Source organism: Zalophus californianus, chromosome 1, assembly GCF_009762305.2.
Source record: "Zalophus californianus isolate mZalCal1 chromosome 1, mZalCal1.pri.v2, whole genome shotgun sequence".
In the NCBI taxonomy this organism is placed as follows: Eukaryota; Metazoa; Chordata; class Mammalia; order Carnivora; family Otariidae; genus Zalophus; species Zalophus californianus.
The window spans coordinates 54730319-54752854 of record NC_045595.1 but is presented as its reverse complement, the minus strand read 5'-3'; the positions used below and the strand labels follow the sequence as shown (position 1 = coordinate 54752854).

General features: G+C 47.5%; 2 protein-coding genes across 8 annotated transcripts in view; one reads left to right on the top strand and one right to left on the bottom strand.

Annotated features, from left to right (window-relative positions):
- NR2C2 (nuclear receptor subfamily 2 group C member 2) overlaps positions 1 to 8320 on the top strand; it is a 98008-nt gene extending 89688 nt beyond the window's left edge. For 3 of the 7 annotated variants that reach the window (XM_027586448.2, XM_027586447.2, XM_027586449.2), the window contains one exon: positions 1684 to 8320. In XM_027586448.2, the coding sequence (XP_027442249.1) occupies positions 1684 to 1858 (175 nt within the window). In that variant the 3' untranslated portion in view covers positions 1859 to 8320. The remainder of the gene's footprint in view (positions 1 to 1683) is intronic. The other 4 variants (XR_003518473.2, XR_003518472.2, XR_003518474.2 and 1 more) reach the window with 4 other exon arrangements.
- A 2155-nt stretch (positions 8321 to 10475) lies between these two features.
- MRPS25 (mitochondrial ribosomal protein S25) lies at positions 10476 to 21922 on the bottom strand. The gene is made up of 4 exons (XM_027587905.1): positions 21656 to 21922; positions 16740 to 16846; positions 11543 to 11630; positions 10476 to 10834 (listed from the first exon to the last, which is right to left on the bottom strand). Exons 1-4 carry the CDS (start codon positions 21787 to 21789, stop codon positions 10642 to 10644), a joined length of 522 nt encoding a protein of 173 aa, XP_027443706.1. The 5' UTR covers positions 21790 to 21922; the 3' UTR covers positions 10476 to 10641.
- Between the last annotated feature and the right edge of the window lie 614 nt (positions 21923 to 22536).

The following is a 22536-nucleotide window of genomic DNA, read 5'->3' as shown; positions in this document are numbered from 1 at the left end:
GTACACAGGGAATGGGGCAACAGGCCTATTCCCACACAGTGCCCATGGCCAGAAGAGCCTGGAAATGCCTCTCTGGGGGCTGCTGGCGCAGCCACAGCACACTAGGGTCATCTTGACAACAGCAACTCTCTGGCCTTGGAAAGTAGGTGTTTCTGAAAAAATCTAGTCAGGGACCCAGGGATAGAGGAGATGGCCAGCCAAGTGATTTGGGACCAAAAATGAGGGAAGGGAGGCTTTCTCATGGGACTCAGAAACTCACTCAAAGACAGTTCTCAAAACAAGGCCCTAGGATCGTTGACCTCTTTTTCTGCATTATTTTTTTTCTCTTTATGCCTTTTCTCGTACTGTTTGCTCCTCCTGAAATACCCTCCCATTCTTCCCCACTGTTTACATCTCTGCTGAGAGAAACCTCAGCCAGCCTCTAAAGCCCAGCTGATCTCTCTCATGCCACCCCACCTCCCCCAGGAAGTCCTCCCTGATTTATCTTTGCTGACTCCCCAAGACCCTTAAGCCTGTCAGCCCCTCATGGTCTGTGCTGGTGTCCCCTTATACCTTTGTGTGTCCTGTAAGACTCATGGTGGCTAGACGAATGGAGGATGGTGCTGGAATGCTGCTTGCATAATATATATATTCTCTTTCAAAAAATAACAATGTTTACTATAGAAAAAAGTGAGAACATTCTGGAAAGTAAAATGAAAACATCCATATAAATACCACCTTTCGTAGATACCTGTTAATGTTTTATGCATTTCCTTCCAGAAATTTTTTATATTTGTGTAATTGGAATCATAAAATACAAAGTAAGGTTCTGTAACCCTTTTTTCATTTAATGTTGAAGTGAGCATACTTCATCTTTTGTGGCTAAGGAGATGCTGTAATTTCTTTAACACTTCCCCACTGATGAGAATGTAGGTTGTTTCCAGCCCGGGCTGGCCCCGCAGTGAGCTTCTGTGCAGTGGCAGGGAACGCCAGTCACATGCTTCAGATACAGCAGCAGTGGCCCACCACGACAGGGTCATGGTGTGCCCTCCCACCCAGGGTGTTTTCAAACTGAAGACAATCTTTTGCTTTATTTTTAATTATAATGCTGTACGAACACTGGGAATTAGGGGAGTACAGGAATACAGAAGAAGTTTAATAAGTAAAAGCACTCCAAATCCCCAAACCCAGAGGCCAGCCTATTCACATTTTGGTGAACATCCTTCCGAATACTTTTGTATGCATGTCACACAAATAAATCTACACCAGCAAGACTGCCCTGTACTTGCTGCTTCCCAGTCTGCTTTTATTCAGCTATACGTCATGGACTGCTTTCCTTACCAGTGACATAGATCTTTTTTATACTTTTTAATGGGTATATAGTGATCTTTTATATGGAGACACACCATACTTTTTAACCTATCCTTTATGGATTTCCAAATTTTTCTTTTTTGGTGGGGATGCGGACAATTATTAAAAATGAAGGAAACATTTGTACAGACGTCTTTGTACTTAGTTTTGATTTCTTTTTTTTTTCATGATAAATTCCTACAAGAGGAACTGTTGAAATTTGAAATACAGGGGGTAGATCATAGGTCTGTTTGGTTTAATTCCAAGCAGTGCAGACAGGGTCCCAGGAGCCTGTCTAGGGAGAAGTCTGAAGGGCAGTGAATCCCCTTTCTCTAAGGACCCTCCCTTTCGCAGATTGGCCCGGATTCTCGTTCGCCTGCCGGCACTCAGGCTGATGAGCTCCAACATAACAGAAGAACTTTTTTTCACTGGTCTCATTGGCAATGTGTCGATAGACAGCATAATCCCCTACATCCTCAAGATGGAGACAGCAGAGTACAATGGCCAGATCACCGGAGCCAGCCTATAGTGCGCACCACACACCTGCAGAGAAGCAAAAGGATCCTCCCAGGACCACTCGGATACAGAGAAAATAAAGTAGTGGTATTTTGGTATGTGCAAATATTTCCAATATGTTAGCCATTTCCTACCTGGTTTCTTCTTATCTGTTAATCCCAGACAATAGCAACTAAAAGACTAGTAGGATCCTTTCCTGCCATAAGAAATGTTTTAATGCCTTTTGATGAAGCAGATTTTGGAACAATCTTTTAACCCAGTTTGTATTTAGAAATCCTCAAAGGGCAAAAAACAGAGTTTTATAATGTCAGAGACTAGTATTAAACAAAACAAAAAGAACCTAAGAGAACAGTATGTGTGTATATATATTAAAAATGTCCTTGGAATTAATAGCTACTAATTACCAGGGTAATAATATTAGCACTTTCTAAGCACTTCTTATCAATGCGTAATGTTAGCAACATCTTGCCCTTGGGCAGGACAAACGGAAAACTGTATATGTCTTTTGCCGAAATGCTAGTAATTTCTGTGAAAACGCACTAGGGTACAGGAGACAATCATTTATGTTTAAGAAAAGATGGCATCATTCCTAATTGTATGCACACATTGGTGGTGTTGAACTAAATTCCTATGAACGAATGAAAATGTGGCTCATCTGTATCATGCAGTAAGTGGGAGTGTGGAGGCACAGTCGGTGGTGACCCAAACAGGAAGCTTCCTCCGCTGTGAGTTGATGATGCTTGTCAGCTTCCCTGACCTCTGGTTCTGGTCTGTGACTGGCATCTGCAGGCTCCTCCAAACCTGGGGCTCTCTTCTGATGACTGGTTCTCAGAATTGGATTACAACCAGTCAGACATTAACTGCCAATTCCTGCAGCAACTGAAAACATCCCCACATCACCTCCACCACTCACGGCAGACAGAGCCTTCTGACCAAAAAGTGCAAGGTGGGCATTTTGAACCCGACAGTAATTCCTGAATGCAGTCTGGGGCGGTTGCTTGTTGTTCAGATGGAGGAGTACAAAGGTTCCCTTCTCACGGGGTTTCCATTCCAAACGTCCCCTCAAGAAGAGCTGTATTCCTGCAGTTCACTCAGAACTGTGAAGGGGATGGGGGGCCAGGGGGTGGGGGGAGGTGCAGGATTTTGCTGCCTGGCCAGGGTGGTGGTGGTGGTGCGGCTGAATGGAAGGTTTCTCTGTTGACCTTAAATATCAGGGTTTTCCAAAGTGTCTCCAGACTGAGCATTTCTGTTGGCAGTTTTTTGAATGGTACTGGTACACCATGCACTTTGATTCCCCCAGGTGTGTGCCAGCAAAGAACCCTGGAGCATTTTAGGTGATGGATGCAGAAGCAAGCTACCTGCTCTTAAAAAAAAACAAAAAACAACAAACAAAAAACCCTTAACTCCCAAAGTTATCTTCTTTCTCTTAAGTTATAGCGACCATCGTTTACAAGAACAGAATGCAGTTATAAGGAAGTTCTATCTAGAGAAGAGCACCCATAAAATCTCATGGATGCAAGCAGCGGGCATTTCCTGCTTGGGAAAAGTGCCGTGTCCAAGACCCAGTCAGGTACTCTTCATTTCCTTTCTGTATAGCCCAGATTAAGAAAATAGCTGAAGTTAAATCTGTGTCTCCCAGATCTTTTGATCATATGGTATCCAGAAAGATCCCAGTGCGCTTCCCCGGCCTCAAAGGCACTCCCCGGCCTGGCTCAGGCCCTCATCAAGGTGGGGTCTCAGGTGCTGTGTAGGTACCAGCCTGCCGGCCGCTGCCTTAGGACACAACAGAATGCTCTTGAAGCATTAGCAGCACTTTGTGAAAGTCGTTAGTGGGAATTAAGTGGGGACAGTATCTCCAACTTCTGAATTCCTGTTTGGATTTAATTATATTATTTATAGTTCATGTCTTGGAAGCAAATTTTGGAGACAATAGGGGTGCCTATTATAAAATGATGGAAAGAATTTAATTTTGCCTGCTTCAATTTTTGGTTTTCTAACTTTGAAGCGATTTAAATTTCAAAATTAAGAAAAAAAAAAAACTAGCCAAGACAGTGAAGTTAGGGCAGGTCTGTTCATTTCTGCTCGGGAAGGATTTCAGCAGAGGGTATCTTCAACCGTGTTTGTGCATTTTACACAGCAAGTTGCCTCTTTTCTGTTCTTTTGATTTTTTAACGTAAGCCTGTCTGTTGATCACATAGCTGTTCTCTGGGATTACATGCTATGTCACATCTCCCAGATCTGATTCTCAGTGTTGGGGAGGAGGCCCACCCCTTCTTCCTGGGGCTGGCCCTGGAAGTCTTGTGTCCGTTCGGCTTGTAGACTCAGGTTGCCTTCAGATACTGGGACGGTTTAGCCAAGACCTCGACTGAGGTCCCAACGACGCCACTGCTGAAGAGTTTTGGGGTAAAGGTGATAACCAGCAGAAAAACTGAACATCTGGGTGAGTGAGTGCCGCACCCTGGCAGGATAGCCCTGGAGAGGAACCGGCTTGGCTTGGAGGGCTGTTGATTCTGACCTGGTGCTGGCCCTTGAGTCCCTTCACTGATGTTGGCTGATTGCAGTGGACCATTTTGGGCCTTGAACACTCATTAGTTTCCCAGATCCTCTTGGCCTTATTTTGAAGTAGACTTCTCCCTAAAGATCCTGTTCACACAAGCTGATTTCTTGCTGCCCCAAATCATTTCACACTTTGACAGCGGGTCCGTTCCGTCTTGTCAGATTGGTGAAGAGAAGCCCAAAGTCAACAACGTAAGGGGATCCCAGGCAAATACTGAGGTTCAGCTTTCACAAGGCTTTTACCCCTTGTTAGTCTGTGAAAGTCTAGATTTAGTCAAGAAAGGCCAGCCCTCTACCCATTGGGTCTCTGAGTGAAATAAGCCAGGAGCAGATTCTTCACCACGCAGCCTGCCCACATGTCCCTTCTGCTGGCCTGGCTCTCCCTCCCTTGCGAGGAGAGGTCCACCGGCGAAAGGAGGTGGCAGGACGCGTCAGTGCTTCTTGATGCCAGTGGTATCTCCGATAATGCTAGACAGTTAGGTGTTGAAATCGTGGAGGTCATTACACAGAATGATAAAGCAGGACAGGAAGAGACTTAGAAAAAGTCCAAATTACACAAGCAAATGATACTTTCCAGGTTATTCCACCCTTCTAATCTGAGATTTGTATGTGTGTCTGTTGGGAGGTTACCATTATTTATTATCTAACTTCTGCCGTGAGGCTGTGGTTGGGGTTCTTTGTTGTTTGGGTTTTTATAGTTAATTTCAGGTTTAGTCACGTGTTGTAAGATGCTATGTAAACGCCCTCAAGAGGGACTGCTGTCTAGCGTGTCACTATTAAATGTGGACTGTGTTCTGAGGCAGTTGCCACCAACCACGGTGAGAGCGACGGATGCGCCTTCTCTTGGGCTCCCTGGTGCGGTGGCCACACGCTCGCTGGGACGTGCTTGTGGCCGTAGTAGACTCACTGAGTGCTTTTGCTTGTGTTGGGGATTGCCACGGCAGGGAGCTAAGAATCGGAATGGCTATATCTAGTGCTTTTATTCTGGACAAAAACCACATCCTCATCCTTCAGGGGAATTTCTAGTAGAGCAGTCTTGCCCCCCAGCCTGCCCTCTGCCTGACACGCAGCCCTTGGCTATGGAGCCAAGTTTCAGGACCTGATCAGATCAGCGTCCAGAAGCTTGTCACCCACTTCCCAGTGGAAAGGGCCTCATGTGCAGTGGGGCCGTAGATGACATTTCAACTCTTCTCTAAGTCTAGGCCCTGAAAAGTCATCTTCTGACGTTCACTTTCATCCCGGCTATGAACGAATGGAGGGATGGATAGTGGAGCGGGCCGGGCAGATATGCCCATATGCTTCCTTTGTCCCACTTCCAGTCTCTAGATTGTACGGCTCTTTGAAATGTCTTAACTTTGATGTAAATTTGTAAAGCCAAGCCCTAATCGAGATAGGCTGGGTTTGGGTCTTTTGTACACAGGGTTCTGGACATCCTCACGTATGCCTCCTGCCGGCGCACACTTGCGCATGTCCAGCCCTGGGGTCCCTTCAGCGGCATTGTGCGTGTACAGATTTATAGGCTTGTATGACTGACTGAATGTACATGTGTTTATATCTTCTATATATGTACAGTGTATATAGTGTGCGTGTACATAGATGTATATATTATGTATACAGACATGTAGCCATGTATCCAAAGTTCCCTTATGTTTTAAAGAGAGTCTATGATAGAGTTGCTAAAGTAAATTGATGTGGGTGTTCCAAGGTCCCTCAGCAGGCTGGATTTGCTGATATTTTAACTCCATTTTCCTTAGAGTGAGCCTGGCTGGGAAAGGCCATGAAGGCAGAATCTCCACCCTATGCCAAGGAAAAGTTCCAGACAGAAAAGGTCCTGATAGGAGGACATTGCTGTATATTGTATATTCTCTGGGTCAGACAGCAGCCAGAAAGCTAGAAAGTTGAAAACTAGGTGGGGTCTTTCACCTGGGCGCCTAATGCCTGTCTATAGCCTGACTGGAAGGAACTTGGCCGTTGGAGCTGTCGGCCTTCCCAGGTACTTGCTCTTGTCATGTGGTCCAGAGATAGGCCTCATGGTCAGAGATTCGGAACGGTCCGTGTGCTGGGGCCTGCCTCCCAGGTCTCCGCTTGCTCTGGACTTAGCAAACGGTGGGCACTGCCCTGTGACTCAACAGACTCCTATCTCTAATGCCAGTTGAAAAAAACCTACCAAGTAGTCTTTTAAAATAAGCATGAATAAGATAACTTATGGCATAGAAGTTACAAATTTTAAATTACTTCTTTAACTGTAGCATGTGAATAAAATCCACTGACATAAATCCTTTATAAATTTTTAAAATTTTTAGATAAAAATGGTATTTTAATAAGGCTATTTGTGCCCTTAAAAAGCTACAGATGCCAAATTTTTCTTGTCCAGGTCTGTTCTGATTAATTTTCCCCCTTAATTGGGCTTTAAACTGAGACACGGCACTCGGGAGCCAGAGCCCAGCCCAGCAGAGCTGCTTACAGACCTGGGAAGTGGGGCCTGCCTGGCCGAGGGCTGCAAGCTGGCCCGCTGAAGGGAGTCTCTGGAGAACTGCAAAAACTCACATAATCCACAGGTTTTCTAGTTTTTTGTTGGTGGTGTTTTTTGGGTTTTGGGGGGTTTTTTGTTGTTTTAAATAAGCTACCGAAATGTTTGAAAACACTTCATTGAGACCGTAGTACTCAGTGCCTTTTGTGAGACGGTGGGTCATTTAGCCTTCAGCTTCCCCTCTATTGGATGTAAAAAAAAAAAAGCTCTGCTACTTCACTGGCCTCATCCAACAGTGCTTATTTGACCCTTGCCCCTGTCCTTGCCTGTTGTGACAATCACACTATTGAAGGTGGCTTTCCAGTTAAAATACAAGAAGAAGCTTGACAGTCTCTAAATGAATCTTCAAAATAAAAATTTTCATTTGGGAGGGTATTTTAACAGCAATCTAAGAATAATTAAACTATCTTAGGGGTGGGGAATGCCTGAGATATTTTTAAGGCCCAGCTAGACTTTCAGTTCAGAAACCAATAATCCAGTGTCTCAATATTTATACGTAAGAGCATAGAAAAAAAAAATGCTATAAATATTGGGGGGAAAAGTTTGGCAACATTTATCAGCTGACATACTGTGATAAGCTTAATACTTGGATAACATTTGGAAATAGTAGACTTTTAAGTTACAAATGGCTTGTCTTTAGGAACATATATTCAATTACCATTAACGACCAGAGCATCCATGGACTCAGATGCTGCCGCCACATACAACTCAAGTGCTGGAATATTTTTCTACAGTCTCCGTTCTCCCCATTCTCTTGTAAACCAGTGTTCAACTAGTTTTATAACTGAAAAGCTGCACATTTTTCATAGTACAAACCATAGTTTTTACCTGTAGTTTGGACCTGTTAAAATGTAGCTGCGTTACCAGCCCTTTTAAAAGACATCTGTTAAAGGAAAATTCGGGTGTTAGATTTTTTGGGACCGTTTCTGTAACTTCTGCCCTTAACAATATAGAAAATACTGTTTATGCCGTTACATTTTAATTCCAGGTTTAAAACCTGTTGAAAGCTGTAGCTTGAAATCAGCTTTGTTTGTGATGGCATTTAAAAAATAGCATGTTCTTTTTAAACTGAATTTTATATCTAATCAATGTCTTCAGTCTTGAAGAAGAATTTGCATTGTTGTGTTTGTATATAGAGTATTGCAGTGCATGAATTAGCTTTATGCATTTTATTAAATGCTGTTTCAATGTGGCATTATCGTTGTGGCTTAATACTACTACCTAAATGAGGTTTATACTATTAAAAAAATGAATTAAAGACTAAATGTGCATCTTCTCATTTCTTCTAATAGTGATAGCAGTAATGCCTGATCCCCAGGGGCGCCGTGCGTGCTGTCTTACCCCAAGCAGGTGGTGAGGAAGCAGCTTGTGGTCGGAGCCCTACTGCTTTCACCTCCCCTTAGTCTCAGCTAGAATCCACGTGCTGGCCCACTGGACTTGTAAACACCTTTAGCGGGAAAGGTGTGGCCTTTTCCATTGGGGCCGGTCCTCGGTGTGAAGGTCAAAAAGCCAGGCAGCTGGTTCCGGAGCAGAGCACCTGTGGGCTGCCAGACCACACAGGCTGTCGGCACAGATGCGCCAGAGCCAGGCTGCAAACCAGCACATGCTTCCCATAAGGGTAATGACTATCCAGAATAAAAGCGTGTTCTTCTAGTTGTAGAAGCTGGAAAGAACTTGCTCAGTATGTCACGTGACTTCTCATTTTACTGGTGAGGATTCTGAGGTCCAAAGTCAGATTCCTGGCAGAACCCCCCCACCCCCCACCAACCAGACAGCTTTAAAGATTTTTTTTTTTATTCATTTGAGACACAGAGAGAGACAGAGAGCGAGCGAGAGAGCATGAGCAAGGAGAGAGGCAGAGGGAAAAGCAGGCTTCCTGCTGAGCCAGGAGCCCAATGTGGGGCTCAATCCCAGGACCCTGGGATCATGACCTGAGCCAAAGGCAGATGCTTAACCATCTGAGCCACCCAGGTGCCCCAACCAGCTTTAAATGGCCCTGCCAGGTCGTACTCAAAATGAAATCAGTCACTTCAGAAGAACAAGGTCTAAAACCATGTGAACATCGTTGGTGCGAAGAAAAAAACATAACTCCTCGTAGCGATTTTTTCCTCCCGTTTCCGTAAATTTTAAACCCACCTTTTATCATTACTAAATCTCGGCAGAAATAGAAGACAAAGGTTTAAAGAGAGAACCGTGCCCCCTAGTGGTGCTTATTTCAAGTCTCTGTAAAGAGAGGGGCGGCACTGTCCCATCAGGCACTAGATGCTTCTCTCCAAGGAGGGCTCGCTATCCTGTTTCCAGGTCAGCAACCTTTCTGGGGCCCCCCGTTGGGCTGTGGATGGAAGGGGTACTTCTTCCCTAACGCTGGCGCACTTGCTGTGCACACAGACCAAAGGGAACAGGCTCTGAAAAGCCCCAGCGGCTGGCGGGAAAACCACAGCTGTGGTCACCTGGGAGCGGTTATTAGAAACAAGACAGAAGGATTAGAATGGAGGACAGATTTCTCTACTCATCCTCTAAAATGGTAAAGGGGGGCGGGGTGCCCTGTGGTGCGGACCTGCAATTAGACGCACAGCCCTGGTGAGTCTGCAGCCATCCCGCACACGCACGCATGCACGTGCCCACCAGCCATGACCCCTGACCACCACTCAGGTACAAAATCACAGTAAACCACAACCTGAGCATCAAATGTAAAAGAAGCCAAATCCTTCCAATGTAATGGGCTATAAAACATTCTGGTTCCACAACCTTTCCCATAGCAGTCTACCTCCTGACCTCCCCCTGCTCCTTTCAGCCCCGTTGGCCGGCTGCTTCCCACAGGGCAGAGTCTCATCCTTCACTCTGACCAGCTAAACCGTAAGGTAGCCAACCCTTGAAGGCTCTGGTGTTGCCTGAGGGCTGAAACCAGCAAGTGACCGCAGGATCCATGCCCTGTGAGGAAAGAACTAGGCGGACCCTCCGTAAGCCCTCACCTCCTCTTCCAAACCTTACAAAGTAAGGCCTGAATGAGCAAGAGGGCAGCCTCCAATACCAGCCCTCAGAGCAGGGCCCCAAAGTCTCGGCCAGCCCGCCCCTCCGCCCGTCCCCCATCTCCTGACCTGCAAAACTGTGAACGGGCCCCGGGGCCGGGGAGGCAACTGGCCGAGGGCGCACACCGGAGGGTGGCTGGTCTGCGCCCGTCACAGGGCCTCCTGCACTGCTGGCAGCCAGGCCTCCCGGGAGGAGAGTGGGTTGGCTTCAGCAGTTTAAAAGGGGAGCGCTGACACAACGCTTGCCCTGGGAGTTCTGAAAAAGCCCAAAGAGCCTGAGCGGAGGGGGACTTCCACGTTGCCAACCACCTAGCTCCAGCCAGATCCTACCAGATCCAACCCCAGCAGCTCCTAACTCTCCAGAGCAGGGCCTGGAAGAAGAATCGAAGCCAACAGAGACGAGGAAAGGGCGGCAGGACCAACACAGGGATGTCAGCAGGCTGTGGCCTCAGACCTTCCCCGGCCCCACGCGGGCCTTTCTCCCGTGCCCACCGGACCAGACACACATCACCATGCCGGGGAGAGGACGCATTTTATTGACCTGATAGAGCGGAGATACTCCCCCGACCCTGCCACGTCCTTTCACACAGGTGTGCGAAGGGGACCCTCTCATGGCAAAGAGATCTTTCAGAGTCCCGTCAGGGACAGAACCAGAGGCCTCCCTGGGTGTGGCCTGGGGCCTCAGTCCTGGGTGCTGGCCTTCAGCATTGCTTTGTACTTCCCCGTCAGCTCCTTGGGTAAGGGCACCAGGCCCGGGCAGGGAACCTGCCCTTCCACCTCGCAGATACACTCCCGCAGGCAGTACTTTCGGGGCCCAAAGTGGGCTGGGTGAGAAAGCTGCTTTTTCTCCTGCTCCGCCTTCTCCAGGGTTTCCCTGCCGAAGAGCACAGACAGCAACAGGTGTGGGAACAGCGCTCTGAGCCTCTAGGCAGCGTGGCACTTCTTGGCCAAGTGCACCCCCCCAGCGGCCAGGGAGACCGGGCTCTGCCGTGCCTCTCAACCTTCTCCCCGACCCCAAAGTCTGCCGGCCCTCCCCCACAGGCCTCCCAGGCCAGCCGGCTCACGCAGGGCCCACACAGCCGCGGTCAGCCTCCCTCCAGCCCAGAGGGAGCCCCAGCTCTGAGGCAGCACAAGGTCAGGGGGAAGGGGCCTGCAAAGGCCTCTGTGCGCTTCCTCCAAGGCGCAGTTTCTTGGCTTCCTTCCCCTTCCTCCCATCCATGTAAAGAGAAAGGACGGATCCCCAACACATACTGGGGTTAGACACCCACCAGCTCCAAGGAGAGATTCTTAAGGACAGGTGGCTGCAACCGCCCAGGTGAGTGTTTCCACAGCACCTCAGCTTCCCATGGCCCCGAGGAGGCAGGGGGGTCTCTGACCCCACCTCACAGCAGAGGGAGGGAGAGCTCACATAGGCTCAGTGACTTACAGCCGCACAGCTGGGGATCTGGGGAGGGCAAACCCCGAGGGCACGGCCTCTGCAGCCCGTGAGCTCCGGCTGGTGCGCGCCCTCCTGACGCTCCTTCTCCTCCCTCACTCCGTGCTGAGACATTTGCTCCCCTCCAGGTCAGGCCCGGCAACTCACTTGTTCTTCCCTAGGATTTTCTTGATGTGCTCCATGATCTCCTTATTGCTCTTGGTCTCCACATCCACGAGGACCTGCTCCCCGGAATCTGGAAATGGGAAGCAAAGGGGACAAAAAGTGCTAAGGATTGGGCAGCACGCTCCTCAGCCTCAAGTCACCGTGACCAGTTTGCTTTTAGTGGTGAAGCATTTTAACAATAAGATAAATATGTTTGTCTATATAACCCATAATGATACCCTTCTTTTTTCCGTATTTCTTTAAACATGAGCAAATCTGAGGTATGTGCAAAAGCATACTATTGACTTACTTTTATTTATTTATTTGAGAAAAAGAGTGCACACACAAGCAGGGAGGGGCAGAGGGAGAGGGAGAAGCAGACTCCCCGCTGAGCAGGGAGCCCAACACAAGGCTCCATCCCAGGACCCTGGGATCATAACCTGAGCTGAAGGCAGACACTTCACCGACTGAGCCACCCAGGTGCCCCATAAAGCATACTATTTTAATGGAAAGCAATTTTCCATTTCCATGTCATGGATAGAATCGTCAATATCCTTAAGATGACAATTCTCCCCAAACTAGGCCATGGATTCAGTGCAATCTATCAAAATCCTAGCAGATGTTTTTGTAGAAACTGGTAAGTCGAGTCTCAGATTCATGCAAAGGACCCAAAATAGACAAAATAATTTTGAAAAACAAGAAAATGGGAGGACGTTCATGTTCCAATTTCATTTCAAATAAAATCTTAAAAAAAAATTATTAATAACAGTTAATAATTAGCACATAAAAAGATACTCATCCATCAATAGTCATTAAAATGCAAATTAAAACCACAGGGCGATATTGGAGTGGCTCAAAATTGTTTAAATGGGTAACGCAAGTGCCGCTGAGAATGCAGAATGACTGAACTTTCCTACATGGCTGGTAGGAGTGCCACTTGAGCCAGTGAATACACAGAGAAAGGAAAGAAATAAAAAGATTGGAAAGGAAGTTAAAACTGTATTTGCAGATAGAATAATTGTGTATATTGAAAATCCTAAAGAATTTAGAAAATAAAACCTACTAGAAATAATAAGCAAGGTGGCAAGACACGAGACCGACTCACAAAAATCAACTGGGCTTCTATAAAGTTGTAACCAAACAAGTGGAAAATGAATTGTTTTTTTAAATACTTTTCACAGTAACAAAACATACTCAACATTGTTAAAATGCCTATTTCTCCTCAAAATGATCTATAATGTAACTCCAATCAAAATCCCAGCAAGCGGGGAGCCTGGCTGGCTCAATCAGGAGAGCATGTGACCCTCGATTGCAGGGTCATGAGTTCAAACCCCACACTGGGCATGGAGCCTACTAAAAATAAAAAATAAAAATATCCCAGCAAGCTTTTACCAAGAAACTGATAAGCAGATTTGGCAGGACACCTAGATGCCACAGCCAGTTAAGCATCCAGATTCTTGATTTTACCTCAGGTCATGATTGAGGGTCATGAGATCAAGCCCCGCAATGGGCTCTGTGCTCAGAGCAGAGTCTTCTTGGGATTCCTTCTCTCCCTCTGCCCCTCCCACCCGCTCGCATGCACTCTCTCTAATACATAAATAGATCTTTTTTAAAAAGTTAACATCTAAATGCAAAGAACGTACAACTGCCAAAGTAATTTTGGAAAGAAAAAAAGAGAACAAAGTTAGATTTAAAACTACCTGATCCTAAAGACTTACTATAAAGCCACAAGCCAAGATAGTGTGGTATAAGCCTAAGGACAGATGAAGTCAGAAATATAGTCAAATGGTATTTTTATGTGGTAAAAGACACATAACAAAAATTACCATTTTAACCATTTTAAAGTGTATAATTCTGTAGTTTCTATTCCCTTCACAATGTCGTGCAGCTCTCACCATTATCTAGTTCCAGAACTTTCTCATCCACCCCAAACAGAAACCCTGCACCCATTAAACCATCACTTCCTATTCACACCACCCCAGCCCCAGCCCCTGACCACTTTCTGTCCCTACGGACTCGCCCGTTCCAGACATTTAAATCAACGGAATATTATCTGTGGCCTTCTTGTGTCTGCCTTCTCTCACTTGGCTTATGTTTTCAAGTTTCGCCCGGGTTGTAGCATTTGTTGGTCAAAATAGACTCTATGAAAGAAATTTATGAACGGCCAATAAGCACATGAAAAGGTACAGGGAAAACGCAAATTAAAACTTTGATGAGGGGCGCCTGGGTGGCTCAGTCGTTAAGTGTCTGCCTTCGGCTCAGGTCGTGATCCCAGGGTCCTGGGATCGAGCCCCACATCGGGCTCCCTGCTCCGCGGGAGGCCTGCTTCTCCCTCTCCCACTCCCCCTGCTTGTGTTCCCTCTCTCGCTGTGTCTCTCTCTGTCAAATAAATCAATAAAATCGTAAAAAAAAAAAAAAAAAAACCTTTGATGAACCCTGAAAGGCTAAAATTTTAAGTATTTATGGGGCACCAGGGTGGCTCAGTCAGTTAAGCGTCCAACTCTTGGTTTCAGCTCAGGTCATGATCTCAGGGTCATGAGATTGAGCCCTGTGTCAGGATGCATGCTGGGCACAGAGCCTGCTTAAGATTCTCTCTCCCTCTCCGTCTCTGTCCCCCACCCTCACCCTGCTTGCGCTCTTTAAAAAAAGAAATTTAACGTGGTAAAGAGAATGACCCCAAACATGTCCCTGACCTACTCCCCCAGAATGTGTGAAGAGGTCACCTTAGTGGCAAAAGGGGTTGTGCAGACATGAGTCAAGTTAAGGCCTGAAGTTGGGCCCATTCTCCCAGGTCATGGCCTAAATGAATCACATGACCCTTAACATCAGAGAACCTATCCAGGCGGTGGTCCAAGGCGCACATGACTATGGAAGACCAGCCAGATAGGCCATGTTGCTGTCCTTGAAGATGGAGGAAGGGGCCACAAGCTAAGAATGGGGGTGGCCTGTAGGAGCTGGAAAAGCCCCGTAAACGAATTTGCCCCCGAGCCTCCAGAAAGGAAGGCTCTGCTGACACCTTGATTTTTGTCCACTTTGGCCTTCTAGAGAAATGGAAGAAATGTGAGTTGTAAGCCACCAAGTCTGCGGTAACTTGTTACGCAGCCACAGGGAACCTGCAGGTAACAGTGGGTGAGGATGGGGAGCCACCAGGGCTCCCACGCCCTGCTGATTGCAGGGCGAGACAGGCGTTTGTTCGAGAGAGCGGGTCAGCAGAGCCTAAGAACATTACATACCGATCCTAGGGCCCAGCAACCGACTGAGCCACCCAGGTGCCCCATAAAGCCCAGGTCCACAGGACAACTTGTACAGGAAGGTGCGGAGGCGCGCCAGCTCCGAGGAGCCAAAACTAGAAACAGCCCTCGACAGCTCCGGAGGCCCTCCGGGGGAGCAGCCCACCTTCTGGGACCTGGCCATTTCGGGAGCTCCCTGCTGGCTGGCCTGCACTGCCATCTGAGGCGCCTCCCACCAGACTTCCCTCCAGAGATGTCCCACCTGATCTGCCATCCGAGGACTTTCCCTGCCTCCCCCTCCCCTTATCGCCAATAAATCTACTTCTAACTCTGCCTCGGCATTTAACAAAAACCCCCATGTCATCAACAGGGGAATGGATGAATAAACCGATATATTCCTACAGTGGGACACTTGGCACTAAAAATGAATCAACTACTGACACACGTAACAGATGAGTCTCAAAAACATGATGTGTAAAAGCCAGACGCAGAACATACACTGTGCAACCACCCGTAGGACGTTCCAAAACAAAACTGATCTATGGAAAAGTCTGAATAGCGGCCGCCCCTGGTGGAAGGGGGAATTCAGGGGGAATTCCCTGGAAAGCTGCACCTGGGGACTTTCTAGTCAGAGATGCTCCGTATCATCCCTTGCAAAGTGGAAACACAGCTACGTAACAATTGTCAGAACTGATCAATTTATGCACAGAAGACCCGTGTGTTTTATTACGGGTAAATTATACCTCAATGAAATTAACTGTTTAAAACGCAAACAAAATACATCCACAAAACTGCTACTGCACCACCATTCTCTTCACCCACCTGACCTCGCTCTAGGTTTCTTTCACAGCACTTATGTCTGGCATCCTGTCTGGCTAAGCTTCTTGTCCTTTCGGTCTCCTCCTGCTACGGTATCATCCCTACGAGGGCAGAGAGCTTTGTCCCTGCGGCTCCGACACCCCAGGCACTGTGCCTGGGCCCAGCGGCCACGCCAGACGTATTTGCCGAATGGACTTAAGAACAGCCTCATTCTGCTTCCTGAAGCATCTCCCAAACTACACTTCAGGTGGTCCTTACAACCCATAAAGCAGATGTTGGACCTTCACCTGAGAAACAAAGCAATGGGAACATGACTCACTCACGGTTGGAATGACTGAGTAGAGAGCGGAGCCAAACATCTGGTCTGACTTCCAGGCACTGAGCCCAATAGAACAGAACCGACATTTACTCTGTGCCTCGTGGGAAAGGACAGCATCATGGAAGTGTGCGGCCTGGAAAGGACACACACAGATACACACAGATACACTGCTCAAGAGGGCATGGCCAGCACTGGGCAGGCAGCTGGGGGAGACTGGGAAGGGACAACGTAAGGGTGCAGGGAGGGCTTCCTGGAAGAAGTGGTGCCCAAGTGGAATCTCAGAAAGATTTTAAAAATAAATCAATAAGCAAAGCAGCAAGGGGATTTCCGGCAGAGGGACCAGCATGAGCAAAGGCAGCAAAGCAATGGAAAAACCAGCTGTACGCTGTGAGGCACGTAGAAAGACGTGGGGGCAACAGGAGATGGGGCTGGAGAAACAGCAGAGTCCAGACCTCAGTGGCCACTGTGTGCCATGGTCCAAAGCCAGTGATGAGGGGCGCCTGGGTGGCTCAGTCATTAAGCGTCTGTCTTCGGCTCAGGTCATGGTCCCAGGGTCCTGGGATCAAGCCCCGCATCATCGGGCTCCCTGCTCCGAGGGAGGCCTGCTTCTCCCTCTCCCTCTCCCCCTGCTTGTGTTCCCTCTCTCGCTGTGTCTGTCAAATAAATAAATAAAATCTTAAAAAAAAAAACAACAAAAAAAAACACACACAAAGCCAGTGATGGAAGTAAGGGACGTTTACAAGAGCTCGTATCTCAGATTTCCCCAAGCGCTATGGTGGGAGGAAGGGATGGGAGGAAAGACCCTCCCAGCCGTGGCAGAGGCCACACTCACCCAAATAGAACCGCAGGAAGGGGGACGGCGTCATGTTCTTAAACATCATAATCTGTACCCAAGGATTTTTGTACTGGATCTGAGGTATGTTGAAAAACACAAACTTCCTGCAAAAGGGAAGAAATTAAACCTGTGAGTTAATTTGAAATGCTGTGCACCTGTTTATTTTTTGAAGGAGACCGTCCAGAACTGTCATCCAATTCTCAGGGGACCCTGCCCCACAAAAAGGCTGAGAAAAGCAGCCGTCAGGAATTTATTAGTATATTCTCTGAACAGTGGGTGTCAGGACTTATGGCTTGTCATTTGAGGGAAAAGACATCTGTACCCCTACTTCACACTGCACACTAACCTAAAACTCACTGAGCAGAAGAATAAATGTAAACATAAAACGATGAAATGTCCCAGATCTTGGGTGCTGGTTAGACAGGTGTATTCATTCCTAAGCAGAAGCTCATCAAGCTCTATATTTCATGTAAATTGTACCATAACTTTAAAATAAATGAAAGCAAACATGGAGAATACCTTTAAACTTAGGTTTAAAACACAGATAAATAGGACCACCTTAAAACTTTTATATGGCAAAATTTACCAGAAACAAAATCAACATTTGCCAAACCAAAAGAAAAATGTTTGTAAAACATAAAGCAAAAAGGCTAATTCCTTTGGTAAAGTTTTACACATCATTAAGATTTACAATCCAAGGGCGCCTGGGTGGCTCAGTCGGTTAACTGTCCAACTCTTGATTTCGGCTCACATCATGATCTCAGGGTCGTGGGATCGAGCCCCACGCTCAGCACAGAGTCTGCTTGGGATTCTCTCCCCCTCCGCCCCCGTGCACTCAAACACACACGCTCACGCTCTCTCTCAAATAAATAAAATCTTAAAAAAAAAATAATGTTTTACAATTCAGCCACAAAAGCTATAGGCAGAAACCCAAAGAACCTATCATCTTATGAAGAGATTCTCAATACCTTCCCAATAGTCATGTACGTTAAAATAGGATTCTTTTCCACCTGTTAGATTGCTAAAGATTAAAAAAACAACAACAAAAAGAAGTTACAGAAATCAGGAAACACTTCCTTAAGAATTGGTTTAACCTCTTTGGAGGTCAATTTGGAACTAGCAAAATATAGAAAGCATAGATCTTGACAGTGATTTCACTGCTTTTAGACATTTTTACACTTGAATGCAAAGACATTATTTGTTACAGCAAAGGAACAGAAACAACAAACGTCCTTCGAGAGAGGACTAATTAGGACACAGCTACATGTCTGGATCCCTCTCCACCTGCTCTCCATCCTGAAGTGCTAACCTACATGGGCTATGAGGTGGGCTTCCTTGACCTCTGACTTCATGTTGGGTTTGGCCAACAATGAGTGCTGGCAAGACTGAAAGAAGAGGGCAGAGTCAAAGTATTCTTTCCCTGACTCATCTCCTGGCTGAGTCCCAGGCTCCTGTTAGGCAGCCCTCTCCCCATCACTTCTGCAAGCCTAGACCTGAGGTCCTGCGCAGTCCCTTGTGGTTTCTTTTCCCCGTCCTTGCCCATACCTCTGTAAATAGTCCCTTAATTAAAGGCTCCCCAAATGATCCTAATTTAAATGTGCCCTCTGCTTCTTCCTGCCACCCTGCCCCACACATCAGATGATAGACAGGTGCGAGTGATACATGGGACACTAACACAGTCACCCAGCTTTATCACTTCTCAGCTGTCTGAGCCAGGACAAGTTACTGCTCTGTGCCTCAGTGTTTATGCCAAGATGCTGGCAGTGCAGGACAACCAGTCCATAGTGGAGCTTATAATTCGTTTTTAAGAAGATGAATTGATAGAATCAACAGAAGGCGACTGTGTGACCATTTACTTGGGGAGACTTCCATAACCGGGGCAGAATCTGCAAGCAAAACAAAGCAAAAGCAAGGACAATTATTAACTCCAGGGAAAACAAAAAGCTTTGCAAAAACAAAAAGGAAAAAATAATCACAGTACTCTAATTGGTCCAACTGTGTATAGTGTTTACAAAGTCATATTAATTTAAACATTGAATATTGTTCTAGCCAAAGTTCTGAAATGACTATCCTGGGAGGATGAAGAGCTAAGTAATATGCATGTGTTGGGTTGGGGAATGGCAATAGTGAGGAAAGAGCTAAATTCTCATCTTCCGTAGTGGCAAGACAACAGATAAAGCCTAAACCTAGAAAAGGAAGAAACAGCTCTCCAAGTTTGGTATTTAACTATGGAAGGGAAACTCTAATGAAATGGTTAGAGTTGTAGAAGTTGTTGCCTGTAGGGGAGGCAGTGGAGGTAAGGTCCTATTATATGCCTTGCATCACGACAGGACACAAGGCTCGAAGCTCCAAAGCTGAATTTACCTTCCTGGGCTTATAACATCTCTGCTCAATTCCCACCCCACAGCAGAGGATCTCAACATCGTACAGAGAAACCAGGGCATATCCATGCAGGAATTGCTCACACCTAGAACTACTAGGGCAAAAATTCAACAGGAATTTGTGTTGTTTTTTTTGTTTTTAGAAGATTTATTTATTTATTTGAGAGAGAGAAAGCACACAGTGGGGAGGGGTAGAGGGAGAGAGAATCTCGAGGAGACTCCCCGCTGAGCATGAAGCCCAACATAGGCCTCCATCTCATGACCTGAGCCAAAACCAAGAGTCAGACACTTAACCAAATGAGCCACCCAGGTGCCCCTTGACAGGAAGTTGTAAACGGTTCGTGAAACCTGGGAACAAAGTTAATGGTAGGTAACCTTTAGTTGACCACCTGCTGTACATGCCAGACACCTTAGGCATTTTAATACTTGAATCCTCACAAAGACCCTGCAAGGTGGGGTTTTATAACTAAGCAAACAGGTCAGAAAAGTAAACTGCCCTAGGTCACACAACCAGTAAATGAAAGAAGAGGGCTGTGTGCGGCTGGACCTCAACCACTCTTCTGTCATCATCAAATTACCAAATTCACCTAGATCCTGAGGCTCAGGATGGACACAGAACTCAATAAATGCTAGCAGCTGTTATTTTTTTTTATTGCACCTGAAAGGCAAGAACATCTGGCAAAGGTGAGCAGGGACTTAGCCCGCAGACACTAAGGCAGCTCCCCACACACCCAGCAGACACCCAAGCTATGGCTGGCCTGGAGTTGTATACTGGTGTACTTGGAATGGAGGTGATCCAGGAAGGGACAGCTGAAACGCTAAGGGTATATGAACAAGCAAAGACCAGTGGGGCTGGAAAGGGCAAGTCAGGTAGACTCAAACCCAAGGGCACGAAATCCACAAGGGCATACACAGGCTTTTACCATTCGGAACTATGAAGCACAGAATGGCTGTTTGGCTGTTATTTACCTAACAGGGTATTAAAATACTTGAACTGCTAGTATAAGGCCTGCAGGCCTATTCTAATAGACTGATCATTTAAAAAACCAGAGATTTATATAAAAATCTGAATTTCTGGCTTCTTGACAAGTCAGAAATTCTCCGTGGGCCCACATGGCTAGCCGTAGCCAAGCAGTGAATGGCCCCTTGTGACAGGGCACATTTTCCCAATCTGAGCAGGCCCGTCCAGACTGCTTCCCTCCTTTCTGGTACCGCCCCACCTCTGCTGACTCCTAGCATGGACGGATGGGATGCAGTGAGTTATGAAGGAGTATCTGGGTGCCCATTCACCCCTAGAACCAGGTCTTCCAGAAGCCATCAGCCCACCTGTTCCCATGCAAGCAGGTACAAGTTTTTGGCTTCACCTGTGGACAACAAATAGCTAGGAGGTAGCTTCTGGCTATCCTGAACATCTGTGCAGCAGAGGCCCCTCACCATGGGGGAACATACCCTACTGGGAGCACTCCCCATCCCATTTTGATCCACCCCATACACCCTGTCCCAAAGCTTCGGAAGGACAAGACTTATTCTTAGGCACTGTTGAATCCCCAGCTCACAGCATGGGACCAAGCATTCAGTAGGCAATCAGTAAATTTATAATTAATACCTGAAAAGCCCAAAGCACCGCTGCTGCCTCAAGGTTCAATTCAAACACTTCTTTTCTAAGCTTCCATTTAAGGAGCTCTCACTCTGCTCCAGGCTGAAAAACCACCCCAAGGAGTTTAAGGTGGGGGTGGGGGAGCGTTGGTGGGGGTATGGAGCCTGGGGCTACACAGCTGACATAATCACTTATGAGGGGGATGAGTCCTGCAGCGGAGAAGCACGTTCACAGCTACGGCTCACCCCCACTCACTAGCCAGCGTGGTACCCTGGGCAAGCAAGTTACTAACATCTCTGTGCGTTTCTTCATCCCTATAAACATCAAATCAGACAATGCATGACTAACATTCAGAACCACGCGGCACACAGAGGGCTCAGTAAGTGCTAGCAGCTGTTACTTCTTCCAATACATCTCCACAGCGGCTCTGGACATAGGTATCATGCCAGTTTGGGACAATGAGAAGAAGCAACTCGCCCAAAGCCAGCAGTTAAGAGCTGGGACCTAAACAGGGTCTGTGGCCTCTGGGCTTGGCTTCATCCAGAGCAGAACGTGCGCCGCTGCTCCCCACTGCTCACCTGCCTGCCAGGCACAGGTAGTTAAGGAGACTCCGGCCTCCCCGGGTTAGCCTAGTCCTCCACCGGGGAGGTAGGGGAAGGTGTAGGGGACCCTTGTCCTCCGCTCCCCGACCTCAGTCACGACTGCAGCTGGCACAGCGCGGCCCTGCTGTCCTCGCTGTGGAACCTGGAGCAAACCGCTTGCTCCTCAGTCTCCTCGTCTGTAAAATGGGGCCAACGGCACCCAGCTGAGGCGGCCAGCCTCGGGATTAAGGAGCACCCAGAGCAGCTCCAGGTCTCAGCGTCACTAGCACGTCATTACAGCGAGCAGGGTACGTCCGCGCGACCTGGGGGCGGCCTCAAAGGGCTCCGACTGACCTGGCGCCCTCGCCCAGCTCCCCGTGCGTGTTGTAGTTCACCGTCATGACCTTCACTGAGTCCTTGAACACTATGTCTCCCTGGCCCAGGTACTGGAGGGTGCGGCGGATCGGGAAGCGGCCCTTCATGGGCATGGCGGCGGAGGGGTCGGGCTGCGGGCTTAGCCGCGAGGACAGACCCAAAGCAGCCGACGCTGCCGGTCCAACGGACCTCACACCGCTTCGCCTCCTCGCTGGTTTCCACTTCCCGCGCAGACGCACAGGAGACGCCTCCCGGCAGGCAGCGCGCGCACGCGCGCCGGGAAGCAGCTTGGAACTTGTAGTCCCCGCCAGCCTTGGCTTAGGGTTTGGGGCGGGGATCCGGCTAGTACATCTTCGCTTTAGAACACCCTCCCGGCACGTTTGCTTTTGACACTCTGTAAATTAGCCTCTCCTCACCCCCACCCCGCAAGGGAAAATATTTTTAAATAGGCTCAAACTCAGTCAAACAACAGAATTACAGTTGGAAATAAATCAGGAAGAGCTGCGTTCAGATGCCAAGTGGGCTACTAACTTGCTCTTCAACCTCAAATAAGTCAGTTTTTCCTTTTTTTTTTTTAAGATTTTTATTTACTTATTTGACAGAGACACAGCGAGAGAGGGAACACAAGCAGGGGGAATGGCAGAAGGAGAAGGAGGATCCCCACTGAGCAGGGAGCCCAAGGCGGGACTCCATCCCAGGACTCTGGGATCATGACCTGCGTTGAAGGCAGACGCTCAACGACTGAGCCACCCAGGCGCCCAAATAAGTCAGTTTTTCTCTCTCAACTTCTCCGGATTCAAAATGAAGTGTTCCAAGTGCACAATTTCTAACATTTACTGTAAAAACTGATTCGCAAAAGG